This window comes from Brachycentrus maculatus, unplaced genomic scaffold (assembly GCF_059751285.1).
Source record: "Brachycentrus maculatus isolate JH-2025_06_01 unplaced genomic scaffold, ASM5975128v1 h1tg000295l, whole genome shotgun sequence".
Classification (NCBI taxonomy): Eukaryota; Metazoa; Arthropoda; class Insecta; order Trichoptera; family Brachycentridae; genus Brachycentrus; species Brachycentrus maculatus.
In genome coordinates this window covers 213,496-238,930 of record NW_028281046.1, presented here as the reverse complement: position 1 = coordinate 238,930, position 25,435 = coordinate 213,496, and the positions used below count along the sequence as shown (strand labels likewise).

The window sequence follows — 25,435 nt, the reverse complement described above, 5'->3', positions numbered from 1 at the left end:
GTCCAGGGTCATATTAAATAAATATTAGACCGAAAAATCACTAATATTTATTTTGACCCTCTTCATCAATAATAAATATAAATTTATATATATATATATATATATATATATATATATATATATATATATATATATATTTATATTATATATATATATATATATATATATATATATATATATATATATATATATATATATTATATATATATATATATATATATATATATATATATATATATATAAATATATATATATATATATATATATATATATATATATATATATATATATATATATATATATATATATATATATATATAACGTGGTAATATTTTCCTTTTGAAAATTAAGTGTAAATAATATGTAAAGTGGGTGTATAATAATAAAATAAAACAATGTGTTGCTTTGTAATTAAAGAAACGACAATAAAAGTTTATTCTTAATTAATCTTTACAATAATTTTTATATCTATATGATTCTGACAGTTAATAATATTATCGGAAGTCTTTTGTTTTCTTCTGAGTGACGCATGCGACATCTGTTGGTAGAACTGTTTTATGTAGGTACTATTTGTAGGTACTTAATAAAATGTATAGGTAGGTACCTAGTTATTTTATTACATCTCCCCCCTTGGGGATGAAAATTCATAGTAAAATTTTCACTCGTCCTCCGGATCATCTTCTTGTAGTGAAGGGACCGGTATAAGTTTAGTGATATGATAAAGGTTTGATTTTATTTTTTTGTGACCTGTATCAATTCTGTATATTGAGTTAGAAATTTTTTCAATAATTTTATAAGGTCCAATTTTTAGTTCATCCAATTTTTTTCTGTTTAGCTTGTTTCCATTTTCCACATACACCATGTCTCCTACGTTGAATTCGCAGCCTATTCTATTTTTGTCAAATAATGTTTTATTGTAATTATGTGATTTTATTGTATTTTCAAGCGCTATTTTCCTGTCTCTAATCCAGTCAATATTAGATTTTCCTTGTTTTAATTCGTTGGGTAAAATATTTACATCTGTACCATATAAAAGATAACTTGGGGAAAAGTCAGTGACTGAGTGATTAGTATTATTATATTTATTAACACATTCTTGAGCTATTGTGGTCCATGCTCTTCTTTTCCCTTTTTCATTTATTTTGCATCTGATTTTGTTCACCAATGTTTGATTCAGCCTTTCATTTAGGCCATTTGAGAATGGTGCATTTACTGCAGTGAAGATTATTGGGATCTGCTTGTCATTTAAGAATTCCTTGAATTCTTTCGAGTTTATTCCTGGGTATTGGTCGGTGAGAAGCACACCAATATCCTCGGTTTCTGTTATTTTCATGACTAGTTTTATAAAATCATTTGCATTCTGAGTTTTCGAGGTTAAAATAAATGCGTATCTTGTAAAGTGATCCACTAAGAGATGTAGATATTTTTTTGTTGATCTTGAACCTCCTAAACCTCCAATTGTGTCTAAAGATATTATTTCAAAAGGCTTTGTGGCCGGGCCTAGATGAGACATAAATCCAAATTTCTTTTGTCCTCTTGATTTATTTTTAATACAAATTTCACAATTTCTACAAATTGTTTTTATGTTTTTCGTCAAATTTTTGGCTGTGTAATGTGGACTAATAGTCTTTTGCATTTGTCCAATTCCAATATGGCATAGGTTTTCATGTATGTCTTTTATGATTTCGATGCTAAACGGTTCTGAAAGAATTATTTTTTCTTTTTTCTTGACCTTTTTAAAATAGACATTGTTTTTTTCAATCCATTTGTTTTTTTTCTGTTGAATTCTTTCATTTTTATTCTGATCTCTTAAAATATCTTCTAATTTAACCAAATTTACAACTTTTAATTGTTCATCTGCATTTTCACTCGATTCTAATACTGGATTCCTGCTTAGACAATCTGCTTCTAAATTCTTCTTTCCTGGATTATATTTTATTTCAAATTCATATTGCGATAAATAATATGTTAAATCACCTAACTCTTCATCGGTCCTAGATTTCAGATTCATATTTTCCAAAGGTTTGTGATCTGAATAAACCGTAAATGATTTACCTATTAACCAGTATTGCCAGTATTTTACTGCTTCCTTAATTGCTAAACATTCTAAATATATTGCTTTCTTTTTCTTCTGGGCTTCATTTAGTTTTTTTGAAAAGTATGCCACTGGTTTTTCTCTACCATCGGGCTGCTTTTGTTTCAAAATGGCCCCAACACCTTCTAAAGAAGCATCGGTATAAATGTTGATTGGTAAATCCTGATCGAAAATTTCTAGAACGGGCTGTGAGCAAAGCATGCTTTTTGTTATTTCAAATGCTTTTTGGCATTTATCACACCAAATAAATTTTTGATTTTTCCTTAGTAAGTTATGCAATGGATCTAGTATTATTGCACTCTTTGGTATGTATTCATGGTAAAAGTTTATTTTCCCCAGAAATTGTCTTACATTTTTTATCGTTTTTGGAACAGGAAAATTCTTTATTGAAATCAAATTATCCTTTACTGGTTTTATTGAATTATTTTGAATTATATGACCTAGATATTTTACCAAGTCTGATGCAAATGCGCATTTTGTAAATTTTAACCTGAAACCTTCCGTTTCGATCGCTTCCAGCAACTGTGTTAGATGTTTAATGTGCTCAGCAAAAGTTTTAGAAAATATAAGAATATCATCTATGTAATTAACGGTGAAATCAGTAAGTTTATACTTTCTTAATATGTTACCTAGTATCCTTTGAAAAATTGCTGGTGAGGTCTTCAATCCAAATGGTAGGCAAGTCCATTGGAAATGTCCTTCTTGTGTAACAAATCCCGTCTTTTTTCTGTCTTCGATTCGTAAAGGAATAGACCAAAACGCTGAGTTTATATCTAGTGTTGAAAAAAATTTGCAATTCCTGGTCTTTATCATTAGGTCTTCAATTAAAGGAAATGGTTGAGCTTGAGGCACTACTATTTTATTCAAGTCTCTGAAATCTATACACAGTCTGGATTTTTTGTTTTCCTCTTTTTTAAATGCCAATGTAACAGGTGCAGCAAATGGACTGTAGGATTCTTCTATTAGCTTATTATCCAGTAATTTTGCAATTTGTTTTTCTATCTCCTTTTTATCTTCTACAGTACATCTGTAAGGCCTCTTACTGCAATATCTGTCTACTAGTAAGTCTACCCTCGCTTCGTATCCACTAACAGTGCCGATATCATATTTGTCTTTTGCAAAAACGGATTTATATTTGCAAATCAGTTCATTTATTTTAGATTTTTGAAATTGATTTAAATGATTTATTTTTATTTCAAAATCTTCTTCTTTTACATGTTCATTATAATTTATTTTGCATTCCTTGCTGTTGTTATTTTCTGTATTTTTAAATTCACTATTTTTAATTTTATATTTTGTAGAAATTTTTTCTACTTTCTTTTTATTTTCATTTTTCAAGCATTGTCTTTGTGTTATTTTTAAGTCTTCATTTTGGATTAGTTTAAATTTTTTTATCATATCTAATCCTATCAAAAAATCATATTTGAAATTTTCTTCATCAATAATATATACATCAACGTTTTTTTCCAATTCAAATATTTTTATTTTCAAAGTCGTCAAACCGTTTGTCTTTTTAACACCATTAATTGTTACTAAATCTGCTTCATTCATATTGTTTCCTTTTCCTTTTAGTTTTAATAACTTAGAATTTATTAGAGAAACATTTGAACCTGAATCGTAAATTCCAAATATTTCAATTTGATCATTTAGTAATAGTTTGACATTTATTAATGGTGTTACTATTCGTTTTTTTGATCGGTTTCGTTTAACTTAGCTTCTATAACTGAATTGTTTACATGTCTGATAGTATTTTTATTATTAAACTTATCCTCCTTTGTTCTAAACCAGCACGTTACTTCAGGGTGATATCGAGTTCCCTTATTTAATTTTTCACAAATCTTACATGGACTTTTATCTTTAATTTTACCACTAGTTCTTAGATTTCCATATCTTCTTTGATCCGAAAACCTTTTTTTATTTACAATGTTTTCGTGTTTTTTTACTTCATTGAATAAATCGACTGTATCTTCTAATTTTTCTCTATCAATCTTATTAATTATAAATTCTGGTAAACCAGCCACAATAAGATCTACTAAGGTACCCATGTCGATCGTTCTTCTCATCTCCAACAAAAGTTTTTCCTTCCTTATGGCATAGTCTAACAAGGAACCGTCGTTATATTTAAAAGATAATGCAAACATTACATGGTTCCATCCCTTGTTTGTAAATGTTTTACAAAAGTTGTTTTTCCATACTATCCATTCTGAGTTCATGGAAAATTTTATCATCATCGAACTGTACCAATCTTCACAACTTTTATCCATAAACAATCTTAATATTTCAATTTTTTTCTCATCCGTTGTCACCTCAAAACGTATACATTCTTTTTCAAAAATATCCATCCACTGGTTTGCATTAGGATTTTTGCTTGTAAATTTTTCAATGATGAACTTCTCTGAAATATCTTTTAAATTTTGATGTTTGCTTACCTGAGCATTTTGTATTAATTTTTCTAGTAAGTTTTGTAATGTTTGAGGAGCAGTATCCATTTTTATTTTTATTTTGTTTCTTTATTTTTGATTAACAAAATTGTCGTTTTATAACGTGGTTATATTTTCCTTTTGAAAATTAAGTGTAAATAATATGTAAAGTGGGTGTATAATAATAAAATAAACAATGTGTTGCTTTGTAATTAAAGAAACGACAATAAAAGTTTATTCTTAATTAATCTTTACAATAATTTTTATATCTATATGATTCTGACAGTTAATAATATTATCGGAAGTCTTTTGTTTTCTTCTGAGTGACGCATGCGACATCTGTTGGTAGAACTGTTTTATGTAGGTACTATTTGTAGGTACTTAATAAAATGTATAGGTAGGTACCTAGTTATTTTATTACATATATATATATATATATATATATATATATATATATATATATATATATATATATATATATATATATATATATATATATATATATACATATATATGCTGACGACGCTGTTCTTCTTGCCGATATCAAAGAAGACCTACAAACGTTGGTGACAAAAGTGCATAATGTGTGCAAGGAAAGTGATTTATTCACGTCTGTAAGCGTTTTAAAACGATGATCAAACACCGTACCGTGTTTAAAAATGATGGAGAATTCATCGAAACACGTGTCACAGTAGATTTTAAGAAATAGTGGTATTTACTAAGTAACACACTAATGAAAAATGGATAGATTTTACCACAAAGTGACTGCCGAATCAATTAATGAAACTAAATTTTATATAAATCCAGGTGACATTTAACGTAATTGAATTTTTGTTTCAAACACCGTTTTTGTATTGGAAAAAAAATAGTTTTTACTAGAAATAAATATTTTGTTTTGAAAAGGAAAGAAACATTGATACTACAGAGTTAAAAAAATAACGAAAAAATGTGGCTTTTCGGGCAGCCGGTAGCGTACTCAATTGTTTATTCCACCCTTAAGTCTATGGGCGTTTGTCCACTACACGGAATTTTACCGTCCGGCACCTCACGTTTTAAAACGACGATTGGCTTCGATTGGCTTATGCTTTTGTCCATCTTTCTTCGGTTTGGTTCGTGAACACGTTGCGCGTAAAATAATCACGCCAAACTGTCGTAGTCGCTTTCATTTTACAAAACCGGACTGCCGGACGGTGAAATTCCGCGTAGTGGACAAACGCCCTTAGGAGTGGATGCTGGTATTTGGTATTTACCCTCAGTTGTGAAGAGTAAGACAGAGGAGAAGAATGAAACATCATCTACACGGTGAAGATCTAATGTGGGATGCTGGAGGATGCTAATGGAATTTCTTGGTAAATTGTAAATAATCCGATCATGTAGTTTACTGTCAATAATTACGTTATTGCAACCGGAACTGAAGTGGTGTACCTTCCTCAGTAATTACAACTTGAGGTTGCGGTCAGATGTACGTGCGATGATCAAGGCACGAAGCTGCCTTATTATCGTATTTACGTAATAATCTATTATATCTGTGTATACTAAAACACTTCATTAAAAAAATCAACGACCTTTTTAAATTGAAAAAGAAAAACGCTTGTTTTTTACCACTTGAGTTTATTTTATTGTAACGACTAGTTTCGTAAGCTACGATCCATCTTAAGGTCTGAATATAAACAAGGATTTTTCTGTTACAATTTCACATATCTTACCACAAAGTGAATGCAGAAACAATAAATAAAATACCTTTTAAAATTATTTATTTGTAAATTTATGTATGTGAATAAGGGTTAGATATATATATATATATATATATATATATATATATATATATATATATATATATATATATATATATATATATATATATATATATATATATATATATATATATATATATATATATATATTTATATATAAAACCCTTATCTACTCTATCTTATTATTGATGCATAGGGCACTGTATCATATAGAGTAGTAGTGTAGCAGTGTTATCTTAATCGTCAAATACACGATGGAAAGGTGATTTCTTACCTTGCGCTTCAGATATTAGTCCAGAGTAATATTAAATAAATATAAAACAGAAAAATCACTTATATTTATTTTGACCTACTTGGGAATCTAACCCGGAACCTCCGGCTTGGAAGCCCAGCGCGCTTACCACTACGCTATGGAGGCGGGCTATAGAAGAAAATGGAAGTCTGGGCTGTGCTTACGAATTTCATAGTTTAAATGAAAACTTTGCACTCGTAATATATCCACCAACTCTACCCATGATTGAACCACACTACGCAAGTTATTGGAACTTCTAATTCCAAGCTTTGTTAAAATTCCAAGCATATTGCTTGAATTTACTAGAATTTTAATAGATACATCTATGGTGAGATGAAAGAATCTTTTTGTTGAGCAGAAACTCTTTCATTTGTACGTGAACTCCGAATCCTGGATTATAATCACATACATACACGAGAAACTCAAAAAATGCCTTTTCATTTTATTATTTTAGCTTATAATTTGACCAGATAATTTATTTACAACATTTTTAGTTGAGTCAACGCTAGTTGAGATGTCAAAAAAATAATTAAAATTAAACAGAGTTAAAGAGATAATCCGGATTTGTGAATTATGTATTTGGACACACTCAAAATGTTGTATATGGAGTATGTCGAATCAATTTCGCCATTGGTAATATTTTAGTACTATTATTCAGTGAGATATTTTGTGCATCAATTCCACGAAGTGAAACGCCCTCAATATCAAGATGTGATCACTTTATGATGGTGATTATTCATGTATGTACATACATTACAGCCTTGGGTCGCATTGCAGTGGTTGGCAAACTTGTCAGCCAACAGAGCCTGAACTACAACCATTCCAGCCAGATGTAAGGACTTCCAAACAATTCGCTCACTCCTTTCAAGAACGTCATAAATCAAAAATTGTCAATTTTCAGTTGAGCATGTTTTGGGAATGCCCAGAAAATGTACTATATCCCAGCAAAAGAGGCATATTTTTAACTTAATATTTACCCGCTACAGGGCAGAAAGTGTTGTTTTTGCATTTTGAAGAAAAGGTATTAAGACGGCTGTTGTGAACTCACGCGTACTGTGTCACAAGTTTGATCAACATATCTAGAAGTCTTTTTTTTAGTAGTGTGCTTGTCAATCACAGATAAAATTGGTGAATGTTACACGTGTGTAAAGTGATCACTTAATCAAGCCTACGACGGTTGTAATCTCTGTAACCAAATGTCCAGACTTCCACATTCATCTTCATCTATGTTGCGATGCCAAAATAATTCATAATTTTTTTCAAACATATTTGTGAGGGTGTCTGAGGGGCCAAAGTGTCCCATTTGTCTCGCGAGCCGCGGTTTGAGGACCAGTGTACTTTGAGAGTCTCTCGCAACTTATAATTGTTATGTTACTGGTTTTCGGAAACCCGAATTAGTCAAAAGTACGCCCAAATGTAGGCCAAGGTATTCTAATTATACGTATCGTGGAACCTGTACCTACATGTATTGTATACTGTATACAGCAGACGGGTGACGTCCATATGTGGTGTGGATGCTATGCATCCCTTGAAATCTGACTGTGTGCAAAGTACTCGTATAAAACAAAACTAACCAAATTCATTTTGAATAATTTTATGTTTATTTTATTTTTATTTATTTTTTCTAAACATATTACATCCATAAGTCAAATATATATTTATATATATATATATATATATATATATATATATATATATATATATATATATATATATATATATATATATATATATATATATATATATATATATAACGTGGTAATATTTTTCTTCGTAAATTGGGTGTAAATAATATGTAAAGTGGGTGTATAATAATAAAATAAACAATGTGTTGCTTTGTAATTAAAGTTTATAATTAAAGTTTATTCTTAATTTATCTTTAAATTTTTTTTCTATCTATCTATCTGATTCTGACAGATATATCTGACATACGGAATATTATATTTTTTATTTATATTTTTATATATATATATATATATATATATATATATATATATATATATATATATATATATATATATATATATATATATATATAACGTGGTAATATTTTTCTTCGTAAATTGGGTGTAAATAATATGTAAAGTGGGTGTATAATAATAAAATAAACAATGTGTTGCTTTGTAATTAAAGTTTATAATTAAAGTTTATTCTTAATTTATCTTTAAATTTTTTTTCTATCTATCTATCTGATTCTGACAGATATATCTGACATACGGAATATTTTTTTTTTTCTATCTGATGTCTTTTGTTTTATTCAGTGCGACGCATGCGTATATATATATTTACATATTTATATATAGATATATATATATATATATATATATATATATATATATATATGTATATATATATATATTTATATATATATATATATATATATATATATATATATATATATATATATATATATATATATATATATATATATATATATATATATATATATAAATATACTCGTCTGCCTCCGTAGTGTAATGGTCAGCACGCTCGGTGTTAGCTAAATATTTGTTCACAAAATCAGGATTATCTCCAATTAAAGGAGCTATTTTCATATTGGTTTTTGACATCTCATCAAAGATGAAGAAGAATATGGAATGATATGACGGTCATCAGCCCCGTAAATGCCCAGACTTCCATATTCTTCTTCATCTTTGATGAGATGTCAAAAAACAATATGAAAATAACTCCTGTAATTGGCGATAATCCTGATTTTGTCAACTAGTATTTGGACACACTCAAAATGTTATAAATATATTTATAAACAAATATATAATTATTAGTTGGTACAAATATTTAAATATTTTTTTTAATATTTACAATGTAGTAATTATAGTTTATTTTCCAGCATCATATAAATATTTTTTATTCTGTAATGTAGCATACAGTCAGAGGTCAACTGTAATCAGAGTTTCCAATAAAAATTGTGCTATCTAGAAGCACATTATGATACTGGCTCGTTAACGATTCCCAGTAAACAATATTACAGCCGTATTACGCGCCAACAGCCTTATCAGACCATTCATAATACAATGTCTCGTATTACAGCCTCTTCTTCCTCTCTTCACTTGCGAACGTCGTGGAAATTTACGATTGGTGGGCCCAAATCCTCGTCTAAACATTGGATCTCTGAGTTATTTTTAAATCGACGTCTCAACACTACGCTCACTCCTTTCAAGAACGTCATAAATCAAAAATCGTCAATTTTGAGTTGTGCATGTTTTCATAATGCCCAGAAAATGTACTATATCCCAGCAAAAGCGGCATATTTTAAACTTAATATTTACCCGCTACAGGGCAAAAAATGTTGTTTTGGCATTTTGAAGAAAAGGTATTGTTTAATTATTTTTTTAAATAAACTAAATATTTTTCAAATGGAGAAAAAATATTCAGGTTTTACCTAAAAAGGTCTGTTGGACAGTAAAAAGTTAAATAAGTGGCTTGATATTTATTTTTAATACATTGTATTATATTTATAAATTTTAAAAACGTTCTCCTGAAAAATCAAGTTTTTTGATTTATGACGTTCTTGAAAGTGAAAAAGAATAAGAAGTCTGGGTATTTTACAGGGTTTACGAACTGTCATTCTTCGTCAATATTCGTGGAAATTTAAAATTATATTGAAGTTTTCTGTATTTCGAATGAGTGCAATGTGTAAAGCCGCTTGTCCGCTATCCGGAATTTTGACGTCCGGCAGTCTGGTTTTGAAAAATGAAAGCGACTACGATAGTTTATCGTTGTGGAATTTACGCGCAACGTGTTCACGCACCGATCAGAAGACATACGGACGAAAGCACAAGCCAATCCAAGCCAATCGTCGTTTTATAACGCTAACTGACGTGCCGGACGGTAAAATTCCGTGTAATTCCGTGTAGTGGACAAACGCCCATGGACTTAAGAATGTAATATATAATTGAGTACACTACCGGCTTTCCGAAAAGCCACAATTTTTCATTATTTTATAACTCTTTACCATGAATGTTTCTTTCCTTTTCAAAACTATATATTTAATTCTTAGAAAAACTATTTTTCTAATACAAAAACGGTGTTTGAAGCATAAATTCAATTACGTTAAATGTCACCTGGGTTTTAATAAAATTTTGTTTTATAAATTGATTCGGCAGTCACTTTGTGGTAAAATATATAAATTTTTTATTTAAGTTTTACTTGGTAAATACCAGTATTTCTAAAAACTACTGCGACACGTGTTTCGATCCATTCTGCCTCATTTTCAAACACCATACGGTGTTTGCAAAAGTATAAAAAGTATAAAATGAGATAATCCTGATTTGTCAAGTATTTACTTATATAGATTATTTCAGCATTTGCGAAATAATAAAATTATTTTAAAAATTAACCACTTTTGATGGAAATAATTCTGTATTATTTTTTGACATCTCATCAAAGATGAAGAAGAATATGGAATCAAATTCTTGGATATATTATATCATTTTCTGGCGTTTTTCATGTGTGTGATTATAATCCAGGATTCGGACCTCACATACTAATAAAAGATATTCTGCTTAGTAAAAAGCTTCTTTTCATCTCACCAATAGATGTTTCTAGTGATGTTCTAATGATTAAAAAACAACGTTTCGAAATTGGTTCATATGTATAGAACTTTCATGTATTTGAGTAGTGTGGTTGTCAATAATGTGAATGTTACACGTGTGTAAAGTGATCACTTAAACCAGCCTATGACGGTAGTCAGCCCCGTAAATGCCCAGACATCCATATTCTTCTTCATCTTTGATGAGATGGTATAAAATAATACATATTAAATGCTTTAAATATATAAATTTGTTATTTCATATTATATCATTGTGATATTTATGTTTTTTTTTATATTGTCCTTGCTCGTTCAGATTACATAGTGTTACGTAGTTTATTTTACATAAAACAACAAAATTTTAAAAACAAAGTGATAAATTTTCGTAGAACGCGGAAGTAACAGTCGGTATGATTTATTGTGATGTGTTGAATAAAGGCAATTAAACTTCTTTCATCTCACCAATAGATGTCTCTAGTGAAAATTATAGTGATTCTTGTAAAATGCTTCCAAATAGGAACACATGGAACTTCCAAGAATTTGAGAAGTGTGGTTGTCAATAATGGGTAGAATTGGTGAATGTTACACGTGCCTATGTAAAGTGACAACTTTAAAACAACCTATGACGGTCGTAAGCCCCGTGAATGCCCAGACTTCCATATTCTTCTTCATCATTGTTGAGATGTCAAAAAATAATAAGAATAATATTAATTAATTTGAAAGGATGTGTCTAAATTAAAAACAAGTAATTAATCAAAAGATAAAAAGACTTCCTCGTATGAAATTTCAAGTAAATCACGTAAAAATCCAGCCAAAATCTACGGAACGTTTTATAATCTTGACCTTTTTGTAATAAATAATAGTTATTTTTGTCGAAATGTCAGCAATCAGTAGGAGATATTGTTATTCATATTACGTAAGGCTTTTTAGGCACGTCTGCGTCGCTCTTCGGCTGCGTGATGACGTCACTATCGCTGTCGGATAATCGGTCGACGGACATTTCGCCCATTCCGGTTTAACCGTGAAAAGTCACGTATTAAAGGTACTTTGTGATAGTATTCCTTGTATTTTGAATGATGAAATAGTTTATGTTATTTGATTTTTTTCAAATGTGTATGTATGTATTAAAAATAATTATTACAATAGTCGTGTGTAATGAAATAAAGCTCATTAAGTGGTAAATTATACAAATGTTTTATAAAAAAAAACATTTAGATATGTATATATATATATATATATATATATATATATATATATATATATATATATATATATATATATATATATATATATATATATATATATATATATATATATATATATATATATATACATATATTCTTCTTGCCAACTCCATGCTTCACATCCATACATTAGGTTATGTCCACCATTATCTCTCTGGAGACTACAAGTTCATCTTCAAGCAAGACTAGACGAAGAGGACGCATGTGCGCTGTGACTCGTTCACGGCCAGTACAATGTCAGCAGGTAGTAGAACAAATGCGTCTACTTCGCTAGTTCTACTCCAGTAACCCCCTGTGCGAAGCTATGCTAAGGTCGCTAACCGCTAATATTATATATTATTTTAAATGGAATAGCTAATAACACTCATGCATTATTTATTTATATAATATATATATATATATATATATATATATATATATATATATATATATATATATATATATATATATATATACATATATATATATATATATATATATATATATATATATATATATATATATATATATATATATATATATATATATATATATATATATATATATAGCTTTGAAATACGGAAATCGTTCTAATTCACGATAAATATTCATTGTTTGTGTGGGTGTTTTAATAGCCGACAGAAGGCACTACGTCCGTTGTTATTTTTGCGAAGAAAATCAGTTTCTCCGCTGTATCAGGTAAGGAGTTGAGAGAAGAAAAAGAAGAATGGAAAATATGAGGGACAGTTAGTCTAAATCAAGGGTGGCCAACCCGCGGCCCGCGGAGCAAATCACACATTTTTTTCCTCTAGTGTACACAAAACCACCAAAAGAACATTCCATCGTGCACAATTCGTGTCACATCCCATATATGGGAGTATTTCACTATCCTGACAATTTCAAGTATCATAATGGCGTCAAGTAGTAAAGACGTTGGACTAAAGAAGAGAAGGGTAACAGAAAAACTGAGAAGTTTTTAAGACAGATGGACTATAAACAATTTTTGCGTGGAATTTTAAAATTCCATAATTCACAAAGGCAACATGCCTGATGTGCAATGATTCTGTTTCTATCTTGAAAAAGTATATCATAAAACGGCATTACGAGGCTAAACATGCAAATAAGTTAGCCAAGAACCTAATAATGTAAGTAATATATATATATATATATATATATATATATATATATATATATATATATATATATATATATATATATATATATATATATAAATATATGTAATAAAATACCTAGGTACCTACCTATACATTTTATTAAGTACTTACAAATAGTACCTACATAAACAGTTCTACCACCAGATGTCGCATGCGTCGCGCTGAATAAAACAAAAGACATCAGATAGAAAAAATATAATATTCTGAACTGTCAGAATCAGATAGATAGATAGAAAAATATTATAAAGATAAATTGAGAATAAACTTTAATTACAAAGCAACACATTGTTTATTTTATTATTATACACCCACTTTACATATTATTTACACCCAATTTACAAAAGAAAATTATCACCACGTTATATATATACCTATATCTATCGTTTTTAAAGGGACCTAGTGAAATAGAAGAAAAGTAGTATAGAAGTCAATACACAAGGATACACGATGGAGTAAAGATACCGTCCTCCCAATAGCATAACCATTGGTAGGTTGAAATTTTAAGAATACAAGTTTTAGAATCAAATAAATGTATTAATTAAAAAAAAATACAAAGTTGGACAGAACCTAAAGATCTCCAGACCTCTTCTGCTGTATCAATCACACAAACTTTTGATAGTCTGTATCCCACACGTCGAAATATTGTCGTCGAATATAACGAAATTGAGAAAATGTAAAAAAAAATGCAAAAAAAAAACCACACAAATTATATCAAATATGGTGTGGCGTTCGATTCTCTCTGCCTACTCCTGCGGAGAAGCGGCGTGATGGCTAGTTATGTAGTTAGTTATTATCAAAGTTACTGTAATTCGTGTTATTATTGTGTGAAACATTCATAAAATTTATCTCTCAAAATTTATATTTGATACCCATTAATCAAATTAAGGCAGCAGCAGGCACCTCAGTGGTTGGAGCGCTACGTGCAGCGCAGTCAAGGGATAACTGGAGAAGAGTCATTGCTTCTGCAAGGGTCACAACCCTCAGCAATGAGGATTAAGACGGAGAAGAAGAACCCATTAATTAAATGTGAGTGTTTCATTTTTATATTATTAAAATAAATAAAAAATCAGTTTTTGATTTTAAATTTAATATACAAATCATAATGGAGTTCTACAGATTAAATTTCCGAAAAGGTCTTGCCACGATCAGATCAATCTAGAAGAACCTAAAATCTAGTGGTGTCAAAAGTCTGCGTAATCGGAGGGCATGTATGACTAGATGTATGGATGTGAAGGAGGCGAGGAGTACATGTAAGGACAGAAGAGTGTGGCGTTCCATCCTTCTTGCCTACCCCTGTTGTAGTAGTAGTAGCTATAGAAATTAAACGCCAAATTTATAAAAACAATGAATATTTTTCACTGTTTCTTTAATTTTTTTCAATTACACTTTTCACTTTTACCTGAAGCGCAGAACTGATCACCTTGCATACATTTAAAAGACAATCAAATCAACATTGCATCTATTTGACGCAGTACCTTATGCACCATTAAGGGTCTAAGGATAAGGGTCAGTAATAGTATGTATGAGAAGATGCTTCAAAATACATAGAAGATGCGAAAATGTTTGCAAAGACAGAGTGGTGTGGCGTTCTATTATCTCCGCCTGCCCCTACGCGTAATGGCATCTCGTAAACTTTTTTAATTATATGTTTAAAATATGATAAATCGTCATATTTTTGACGCTCTAAATATTAGCAGGATTAAAAAATGCGCCTAAAATATGCAATCGGTGTAGCACCCTTATAAATGTTATTTCCTAAATTCGATAGGCCCTAAAATACTAGAAAACTTAACTTAATTTTCCTTGAGGGAATATTCGTAAACACAGAGTTCATTCCACCGGAGACCACCAGACAGGTCACATGTCTGTACACAGCCGATTAAAAAAAAATAGTTTCATTAAATTTATTAGATATCGCTCACTCCTTTCAAGAACGTCATAAATCAAAATCCTTGATTTCAGGAGAACGTTTTTAAAGTTTAAAAATAAAATACAATGTATTAAAAATAAATATCAAGCCACTTACTGAACTTTTTACTGTGCAACAAATCTTTTTAGGTAAAGCCTGAAGGTTTTTTCTCCATGTGAAAAATATTTAGTATAACATTTTGAGTGTGTCCAAATACTTGGACATACTCAAAATGTTGTAAATAAATTATCTGGTCAAATTATAAGCTTAATAATAAAAATGAAAATGGTATTTTCTGGCGTTTCTCATGTGTGTGATTATAATCCAGGATTCGGATCTCACATACTAATAATATAAGAGTTTCTGCTTAATAAAAAGCTTCTTTACATCTCACCAATAGATGTCTCTAGTGAAGTTCTAGTGATTCATGAACAAGGTTTCTAAATTGGTTCATATATATATTGAACTTCCAAGAATTTGAGTAGTGTGGTTGTCAATAATGGGTAGAATTGGTGAATGTTACACGTGTGTAAAGTGATCACTTAAACCAGCCTATGACGGTCGTAAGCCCTGTAAATGCCCAGACTTCCATATTCTTCTTCATCTTTGATGAGATATCAAAAAATGATATTTAGTATATTTAAAAATATAATTAAACAATAAACTTTCTTTAAAATGCAAAAACAACACTTTTTGCGCTGTAGCGGGTAGATATTAAGTTAAAAATACGCCGCTTTTGCTGGGATATAGTACATTTTCTGGGCATTTCGAAAACATGTACAGCTGAAAATTGACGTATTTTGATTTATGACGTTCTTGAAAGGAGTGAGCGATATATGTAATTAGATATATGTAATTAGATATGAAAATTATATTATAATTTAGTTTAAACTCCTTACCATTCATTAGCTCTTTTGTTTACAAAACCGTATAATTTTTTTCTAAGAAAAACTAATTTTTTTAGTGTAAAAATGGCATTTTAGAGAAAAAATCAAATGGGTAATATTTTACCATAATTTAAAGAAAATTAGGTTACGACGTAACGAATACTGTGCCTTAAACCCGGGAAACATTTTATGTTATTGAATTTTTCGCCATAATACCGTTTTTGTATTAAAAAATACGTTTTTATTTTAAATTAATATATGTTAATTAATATATTGAAAGGTAATGATTTGACAAAAAATTACAATCGTATTTTTCCTATCTTTATTCTAAAAAAAAAACATTCCAACCATTCTTTAAAAAAATGTGCGCATTTAGACATTGGTGACTTCTCGCGTGGCCGATAGCTTACTGAATGTTAGCGAAAGGCTATATGTTTCTACCCACTTAAAGGTTTTTTTCTTCATCTTCTTCTTCATCGTATTGTAGGCCTTGTGGCCTGTTTTTAACAGGGATATTTTAAAGTTTTTTTTTTAAATAATATACCACATACATATTGTATTATTATAAATACTTTATTTATTGATTTGGCGTTTAATTTGTAGAACTCCATTTTAATTTATGTATTAACTTTCAATCAAACACAGATGTTTTGAGTCTACTAAGTTGTATTTTATTAACAAAAACACATAAAAAATTATAAAAATTTGTTTGATAATGCCCTAACAAGGGGAAACAATTGTCACAATATAATTTTTATGTGTTTTTGTTAATAAAATACAACTTAGTAGACTCAAAAATCTGTGTTTGATTTAAAATTAGTACATAAAGTATTAATACATGTAATTATTTTTAAAAAAATATATATGTTTTCTGTATTACAGAAAATATGATCAATATCACTGAAATTTTCGGCAGTGCCTTCACTTAAATTTAACACAACTTCATGACTACCGGTTTCGGGATAAACCTTCCATCATCAGGTCAAATGTAGACTACATTCTAGTTTTAAATGATACTACACCAAGTGAACGATGAATGATAAGGAGAGTGCTAAAATTTTTAATGTTTATTTTAAAAATGAAAATATAAAACACCAAATTATTGTTTTTAACTATCCAACACGCTGCCTATCCTCGAGGGTATTTATGACCCAAATGTGGTTGGTAATAGAAGCACAGGAAGGCCTAGGAAAACTTGGCATTATCAACTATTGAAATACGAGGAGTGGGAGTGGAAACTTCTATCTAAAGGTATGAAAATTATGATCTGACCACTCGGGGTTGTATTCCAGTAATCGCGATTACTAAAAACATAAAAAAGAGTATTGATTTGTTTTATTTTTTTAAAATGTGTAATAGTCAGCACGATCGGCTACCGTACTGAAGGTCCCAGGTTCGATTCCCAGGGGGGGGGTCAAATAAATATAATAAATATATCTTCTCACTCTAATATTTATTCAATATCACCCTGGACTGGCACCTGAAGCGGAGGGCTGATCACCTTTCCTTCGTGTGTTAACGATCAAGAAAATAGTGCCCTATGCACCATCGGGTGCCGATAGGGTTAGAATATGAATATATACATATGTATATAATATAAATTATTTTTTTATATTATTTGAATACTCACAACAAGCACTTATTTCACTTCTTTTTAAACAATTTTTTCACTGAATTTAATATGAATATTTTTTTATTATTTTGTACCTATTTATGGTAATCGATTGCATGTACAATATGTAACATATGTAGTATATGTAGTACGTCCGTTCGCGACGAGTCAAAGCTACATACTGAAATCTAGTTATGTTGTCTCGCGATGTTTCTTATCAGGTACACGCAAATTTGTTGTGGAAACTGATTTGTACCCCCCCACGAGTCTGCCAGCTCGATGGCGTACAACCCATGGCTCGATGGCAATCCGCTGAAGACAAATCTTACATCAATTGTATTTATTTACAACATTTTGAGTGTGTCCAAATACTTCAAAACACAATCTGTTGTAAATAAATTATCTGGTCAAATTATACGCTTAAATAATCAAAATGAAAATGATATTTTCTGGCGTTTCTCATGTGTGTGATTATTATCCAGGATTCGGACCTCACATACTACTAAAAGAGTTTCTGCTCAATAAAAAGCTGCTTTTCATCTCCAAGTATGTAGATGTCATGTATGTAGATCTTCCAAAAATTTGAGTAGTGTGGTTGTCAATCATGGGTAGAATTGATAAATGTTACACGTGTGTAAATATACATATTCTTCTTCATCATTGATGAGATGTTAAAAAATAATATGCAAAATAACTGCCATAATTGGAGATAATCCAGATTTGTGAACAAGTATTTGGACACACTCAAAATCTTAGAAATAAATTATCTGGTCAAATTATAATCCAAAATGATAAAAATGAAAATCATATTTTCTGGCGTTTCTCATGTGTGTGATTATAATCCAGGATTCGGACCTCACATACTAATATAAGAGTTTCTGCTCAATAAAAAGCTTCTTTTCATCTCACCAATAGATGTCTCTAGTGAAGTTCTAGTGATTCAAGAATAATGTTTCAAAATGGGTCCATATATATAGAATTTCCAAGAATTTGAGTAGTGTGGTTTGTCAATATTGGGTAGAATTGGTGAATGATCACTTAAACCAGCCTATGACGGTCGGCTGCCCCGTAAATGCCCAGACTTCCATATTATTCTTCATCTTTGATGAGATGTCGAAAGGTAACTATAGAATATATGGAAATAAAAGAGATTTATCTTAAGAGACTTTTCACTTCTTCTTCTAGTCCGTTCGTGTAAAATTTATCAATTTACGTTACCCATGATTGACAAGCACACTACTTAATTTTCAAAAATTATACTTTATGTTTCAATTGACACCTTTTTAAAAATTGCTGCTTCTTCGGCACCATCTTTGATTGAGTTGAGTAAGTTTTTTTTTAATTAGCAAAGACCCCCAAGATTCTTCCCGAATTATTTTACATACTTACTTACCAGGAGATCGTTGGGTAATATATCCAACATTCTAATGTGTTTGATAATGTCCTAAGAAGACAAAACGCGTCACGTATTAAGATATACATAAATACATGTAGAATTCAATCCAACAAAAACCGTGTTTAATTGTTGGATATATTACCCAACAATTCAATATGGAATTCTACCAACTGTCTGCAGTTTCAATAAATACTAGGAGACGCCTGACAAATTAACGTGAAATGTTATCTGGGTTTACAGAAATTTCAGGGCCTTCAATGAAAATAGATGAAAAATTAACCCTTTTTTCACGGAAGTTCTTCGATATTCGCGCTAATCGCAATTCGGACAGCGAATATCGGAATTTACCCGATAAAACGAGATCTTTAAAAACAATTAATTGATTTACAACATTTTGAGTGTGTCCAAATGTTCACACATCTGGATTATCTCTAATTAGGGGTTATTTCTTACACTCCAATTCTTCTTGGCAGCTCAGCCGTTTAGTTCGCCTTGCCCAGTTTTATTTGAACTATTTTGGTTCTTTTCCTGCTATACTTATTAATTTTTTTTATTTTATCCATCAGACTTAATCTTAAACCAAGCATGGATATTTCCATGAGAATGTTACATTTTCCGTGATCAGACTTCCACATTCTCCTTCATCTATTCTGAGATGTCGGAGAAAAATGTAAACAATTGATTCACGGTGTTTTCCATTGAACTTGAATGTGTCGGACTTCCATATTCTTCTTCGCCTGTGTGAGATGTCGGAAAATAATGTAAACAATTGATTCACGTTGTTTTCCATTGAACTTGAACCAGCCGGACTTCCATATTCTCCTTCATCCGTGTTGGTATGTCGGAGAATAATATAAACAATTGATTCACGGTGTTTTCCATTGAACTTGAATCGGTCGGACTTCCATATTCTTCTTCTAACTAACTAACTAACCATCACGCCGCTTCCCCGCAGGGGTAGGCAGAGAGAATAGAGCGCCACACCACTCTGTCCTTGCAAACATCTCCTCATACATATCCGCCGATTGTTACGACTCCTAACCTGACCACTTTCAAGTATTTGGCATACCTGATCGTGCCATATTCTTCTTCACCTGTGTGAAATGTCGGAGAGTAATGTAAACAATTGATTCACGGTGTTTTCCATTGAACTTGAATCGGCCGGACTTCCATATTCTCCTTCATCCGTGTTGAGATGTCGGAGAATAATGTAAACAATTGATTCACGGTGTTTTCCATTGAACTTGAATCGGTTGGAGGTGTTGGCAATGTATAGTAGTTGTGTTGTGTAATGTATGGTGCGGAGTCATCATCACTTCACTCGCTGTCATTACAAGAGATAATTATTGGAAATTAAATGTACATACATAACTTACCGCCTTGTTTCACAATCGAGAATATTTAATCACCTTTGCGATTATTAATTTACATAACATATATGTATATATGTCGCTCACTCCTTTCAAGAACGTGATAAATCAAAAATCTTCAATTATCAGTTGTTCATGTTTTCGGAATGCCCGGAAAATGTACTATATCCCAGCAAAAGCGGCATATTTTTAACTCAATATTTACCTGCCACAGGGCAGAAAGTGTTGTTTTTACATTTTGAAGAAAATTTATTGTTTATTATTTTTTTTAAATATACTAAATATTTCTCAAATGGAGAAAAAACATTCACGTTTCACCTAAAAAGATCTGTTGCACAGTAAAAAGTTCAATAAGTGGCTTGATATTTATTTTTAATACATTTTATTATATTTTTGAACTTTAAAAACAATCTCCTGAAGAATCTAGTTTTTTTTATATATGACGTTGTTGAAAGGAGCAAGCGATGTATATTTTTTTAGTAGAAAGCTTGACATGAAGTAAGTTCCGGGATATTTTTTGTTTTAAAAAAAGTCCTGTATATAGTAAATATTCACAAATTATGAATTAGATACTCGCTTTGTCTCTTTCGTTCTCTTTAATTTAATTTTAGAGGGAGAAGAATAAGCAAATCTTTATTTGATATACTGACATCTGTTGACAACGTGTTAAACTACTTATCATATCATGAAACTGTTCAGAATTGGTTCGATTATTAGCTGAAATTTGCCACAGAAATAAACAAAATGTGATTTTACATAAGTAAGTATATTTTTAAATTTCCAACCGACCATCTAAGAAAATAATACGATTTGGTCAAGGTTCTGACAATTTAAAAAGCTATTTGTGATAATAAATAGTAAAAAAAAACTTAGCATACATATTTTTGATAATTATTAGTCATTCATTTTTTATATCGCTAGAAATGTACTAATTTGGACATAATAACCATCCAAAAAAACTATTGATATATTTCTGGTTGGATCCATACAAATAGGGGTATATTAATGTTTAGCCGGATTGGCAGAAAGCGCAAGATTACAACGCATCAATCGGGTATTCTGAGAACGCGATAAAAAATACATTACGAAATTTTTGGACACGCAAAAATTGAAGGAATTAAATATTGATTGACTAAATATCTGCGCATGCGCAAGTAAAAAATGGCCTACTAAGGCCGGAGCATATCCCAAAAAGAATTAGTAAAAAAGTACTTAAAGTTCGCTTGAATTTTACTTTTCATTATCGGTACTGCTTTGTTTTTTCTACTCGGAGTTGTAAATTTGTTGTACGTAAAATGGACCTTAACAAAAGAGTCACTAAAAAGATCAAAGTATAAGTATATAATATTTATTTTGTTCAAAGAGTTTCTATTATTTTTTTTACATATTGTCTTTGAATTAATCTGATAGAAAGTGGGTACAGTCTTTGAGATCATTTTTGAAGGAAATTATGAAAAAGGACGTCGTAGGAGCTCTAATTCAATTATTTACCGGTGTGTTTGAACTTAAGTTTTCGAACTTTTTACTCGGGGCTGTTAATTTCTACGCTGGTTGTTATAGTCAACGCTGTCAGTTGTTTGGCTTAGTGTTGTCCACATTCATTACATTTGAGTACTCGTACTTGCTCATTCTTGTTTATTAAAGTATCCGTTATTTTGTACTCGTTCATTATTCTTCTTCTTTTACCATATCCACTCCCTATGTGGTGCGTATGGAGTCCACAAACTGTCATGATCTTTCAATTGCATAAAAGATTAGTATTTTTTTCTAACAGTGTTAATGACAGATAAATCACTAAAGTAGAGGAGCTTAAAGATAAAGGAAACTACTGCTATTTCGGTAAGGAAACGTGGGACTAGTAGGAAAAATGGAAAAGCTTAAATGTCTAGGGTACTTTGGGTTGCATACCCGTGATCGTATAAAAGTATCTATGAGCCAAATAAGTACGTTTCGGAATGACCTAACGTCCAAGTGACTCTGAAACCTGTCTACGATATGATACTGCTTTTACAATTACAAACTTGAAAGTAGGAAATACTTTATAATCCGCTCAAAGAGCCTAAGTGTAGTAGATATCAATAGTTAAGTAGGAAAGGAAATTCCGATGGTACGGACACATAGAACACGTAAACCAGACAATCGCTTGGATCTTCCTCGAAAGACATTTATAGAATAATTGAACTATTCATAGTTGCTGCAGAAAAAAGTATGATTCGAAGGCATAGCCGTTACTCATAGTGGAAGGACCTACAACCCGAAGACGAGGAGAGCTGACTTCAACAACCCACAGAGACGATAAGTTGGGATGGAGCCAGGAAGAAGACTCTTCAAGGCTGAGATCTCTGAGAGCTTGTCTCAAGCGTTCAAACCAGAATCCATTCAGCTGCACGTGTGTCCACGCACTATTTTTTGTAGAGAATGCACATCGGATATTTTTTTGTTTTTAAGTATATATATATTGAATTAACATTATTATTTTTTTCACTAATTACCTTTCAATAACTCTTCTCATTTCAAAACCATATAATTATTTCGATGAAAAACTTGTTTGTTCAACGCAAATCGATGTTATAATAAAAAAAATCACTTACGTAAAATGTTACCTGAATTTAAAGAAAATAAAGTAAAATAAAAATAAATGTAACGGGTTATGGTCCCGAGGTTAGTGTCGCGGACTCGTAAATCAGAGTTTCTTGGGTCGAACCCATTCTACCACAATTTGATACCTTTTGCTCATAATGAGCCGCTTAAGCTCACAGAAATAGTATGAAATTGAAATATTTGTGCAAATAATAAAAACACAAATATTTCTCTTAAATTAAAAAAAGGAAAATAGAGGCGACTTCACGAATAGTTGGTCTTAAAAGAGTCTCGTAAAGGAACGGGTACCGCGTAACGAATCATTATACATTTCGTCCATCGCTAGTCTCCAGTTCGAATCCAAGATGGCGGCCGCCGCTCGCGTCCGTGTGCCCGGTGTATGAGAAAATCCCGCTTTTATTGACATTTCGTGGCGAATTAATCGTCGGCCCGTCGGCCGTGCCCCACCGTGCCCCCCCGAGCCCCACGGTGCCCCCCGCAGGATCGGCGCTGGACCCGGCGCGAGATGAAGCGCAGCCGAGCGCGAAAGTCCTACATATTCAAGAAGACAAAAACATGGCTATGACAGTAGTTGTCGTGTGAAACTTTTCGTATGCCGTTAGCGCCCGGGGAAAAAATGTTCCCAAACAAATCCGAACAGACCGACTACGATTTTCTCAAGACAGATAATTACGAGAAATGGAAAGGCATCTTCGCAAACTCCTTGGGAAAGGTATTTATTTCGAAAATCTCGTTCATTCCCTACCCCAGTCCTGCTGTCAAAACCGTATTTACCAATGCCAAACTCCCTGTCATAAATGTCAACATTACACATATCAGTCATACAACACCCGAAACACGGTGCACACGAACATTCCTCGATATTACACGATCATTATCGCGCCTTTTTGCCAATTTGTAGTTAATAAATATCGATATTATACGAATGTTTTGACAGTTTATTTTTTAACCTTCCTCAACACGCGCGGACCCCTAGTCCAGACTTCATTAAATTATAAACAAATTATATTAAATTATTTCCGTACACCACTCGTATAAAAGACATTTATTTGAGCACTAACATAATACCTTTTGAAATTCTACCAACTTATGAGATTACAAATACAATGTTTCAAATAATAAAAATAATATGAAAATAACTCCTGTAATTGGAGATAATCCAGATTTTGTGAACAAGTATTTGGACACACTCAAAATGTTGTTTCAAATAATGTTTAAAACGACTCACAGCAATACCAAACCGATTTTTAACATAGAAATTTATAATCATAATACACGAGGACATAACAAAATACATGTGGAGCTGATAAACACTACCAAATTTGGAGTAAGGTCCTTAAAATATATTGCCTATACCCAAATTAACCAGTTGCCTGACATATCGCTCACTCCTTTCAAGAACGTCATAAATCAAAAATCATCAATTTTCAGTTGTGCATGTTTTCGGAATGCCCAGAAAATGTACTATATCCCAGCAAAAGAGGCATATTTTAAACTTAATATTTACCCGCTACAGGGCAGAAAGTGTTGTTTTTGCATTTTGAAGAAAAGGGATTGTTTAATTATTTTTTCAAATATATATATATTTTTTTTTAAAACCCTTATCCGCACCCAATGGTGCATAGGGTACTGTGTCATATTAACGCAGTGTTATCTTGATCGTTTACACATGAAGGAAAGGTGATCAGCCCTCCGCTTCAGGTACCAGTCCATGGTAATATTAAATAAATAATACAGCGAAAAAATCACTTATATTTATTTTACCCCCCTTGGGAATCAAACCCGGGACCTCCAGAACGGTAGCCGAGCGTGCTGACCATTACACTACGGAGGCGGACTTTTCAAATATACTAAATATTTTTCAAATGGAGAAGAAACCTTCAGGTTTTACCTGAAAAGATCTGCTGCACAGTAAAAAGTTCAATAAGTGGCTTGATATTTATTTTTAATACATTGTATTATATTTTTAAACTTTAAAAACATTCCCCTGAAAAATCTAGTTTTTTGATTTATGACGTAGAATTCTGTAATTCTAAATAATATCCTATAGTTTTAACTATATTTGTTACTACATTTTTTCAAATACAATTTTTTTTATTAACCAACTAACTAACTAACCATCACGCCGTTTCCCCGCAGGGGTAGGCAGAGA

The 25,435-nt window shown here is 31.1% G+C and overlaps 2 protein-coding genes across 3 annotated transcripts in view; one reads left to right on the top strand and one right to left on the bottom strand.

Moving 5' to 3' along the window:
• Nucleotides 1-18,095, bottom strand: part of LOC148304969 (scavenger receptor class B member 1-like) — a 77,912-nt gene extending 59,817 nt beyond the window's left edge. The window contains exon 1 of the mRNA XM_088267451.1: nt 17,935-18,095. The gene's annotated coding sequence lies outside the window, so the exon portion shown is untranslated. The remainder of the gene's footprint in view (nt 1-17,934) is intronic.
• Nucleotides 18,096-23,621: 5,526 nt separating this feature from the next.
• Nucleotides 23,622-25,435, top strand: part of LOC148304968 (protein son of sevenless-like) — a 52,042-nt gene continuing 50,228 nt past the window's right edge. For both annotated transcript variants that reach the window (XM_088267453.1, XM_088267452.1), the window contains exon 1: nt 23,622-23,995. In XM_088267453.1, coding sequence (XP_088123579.1) covers nt 23,876-23,995 — 120 coding nt within the window. In that variant the 5' untranslated portion in view covers nt 23,622-23,875. The remainder of the gene's footprint in view (nt 23,996-25,435) is intronic.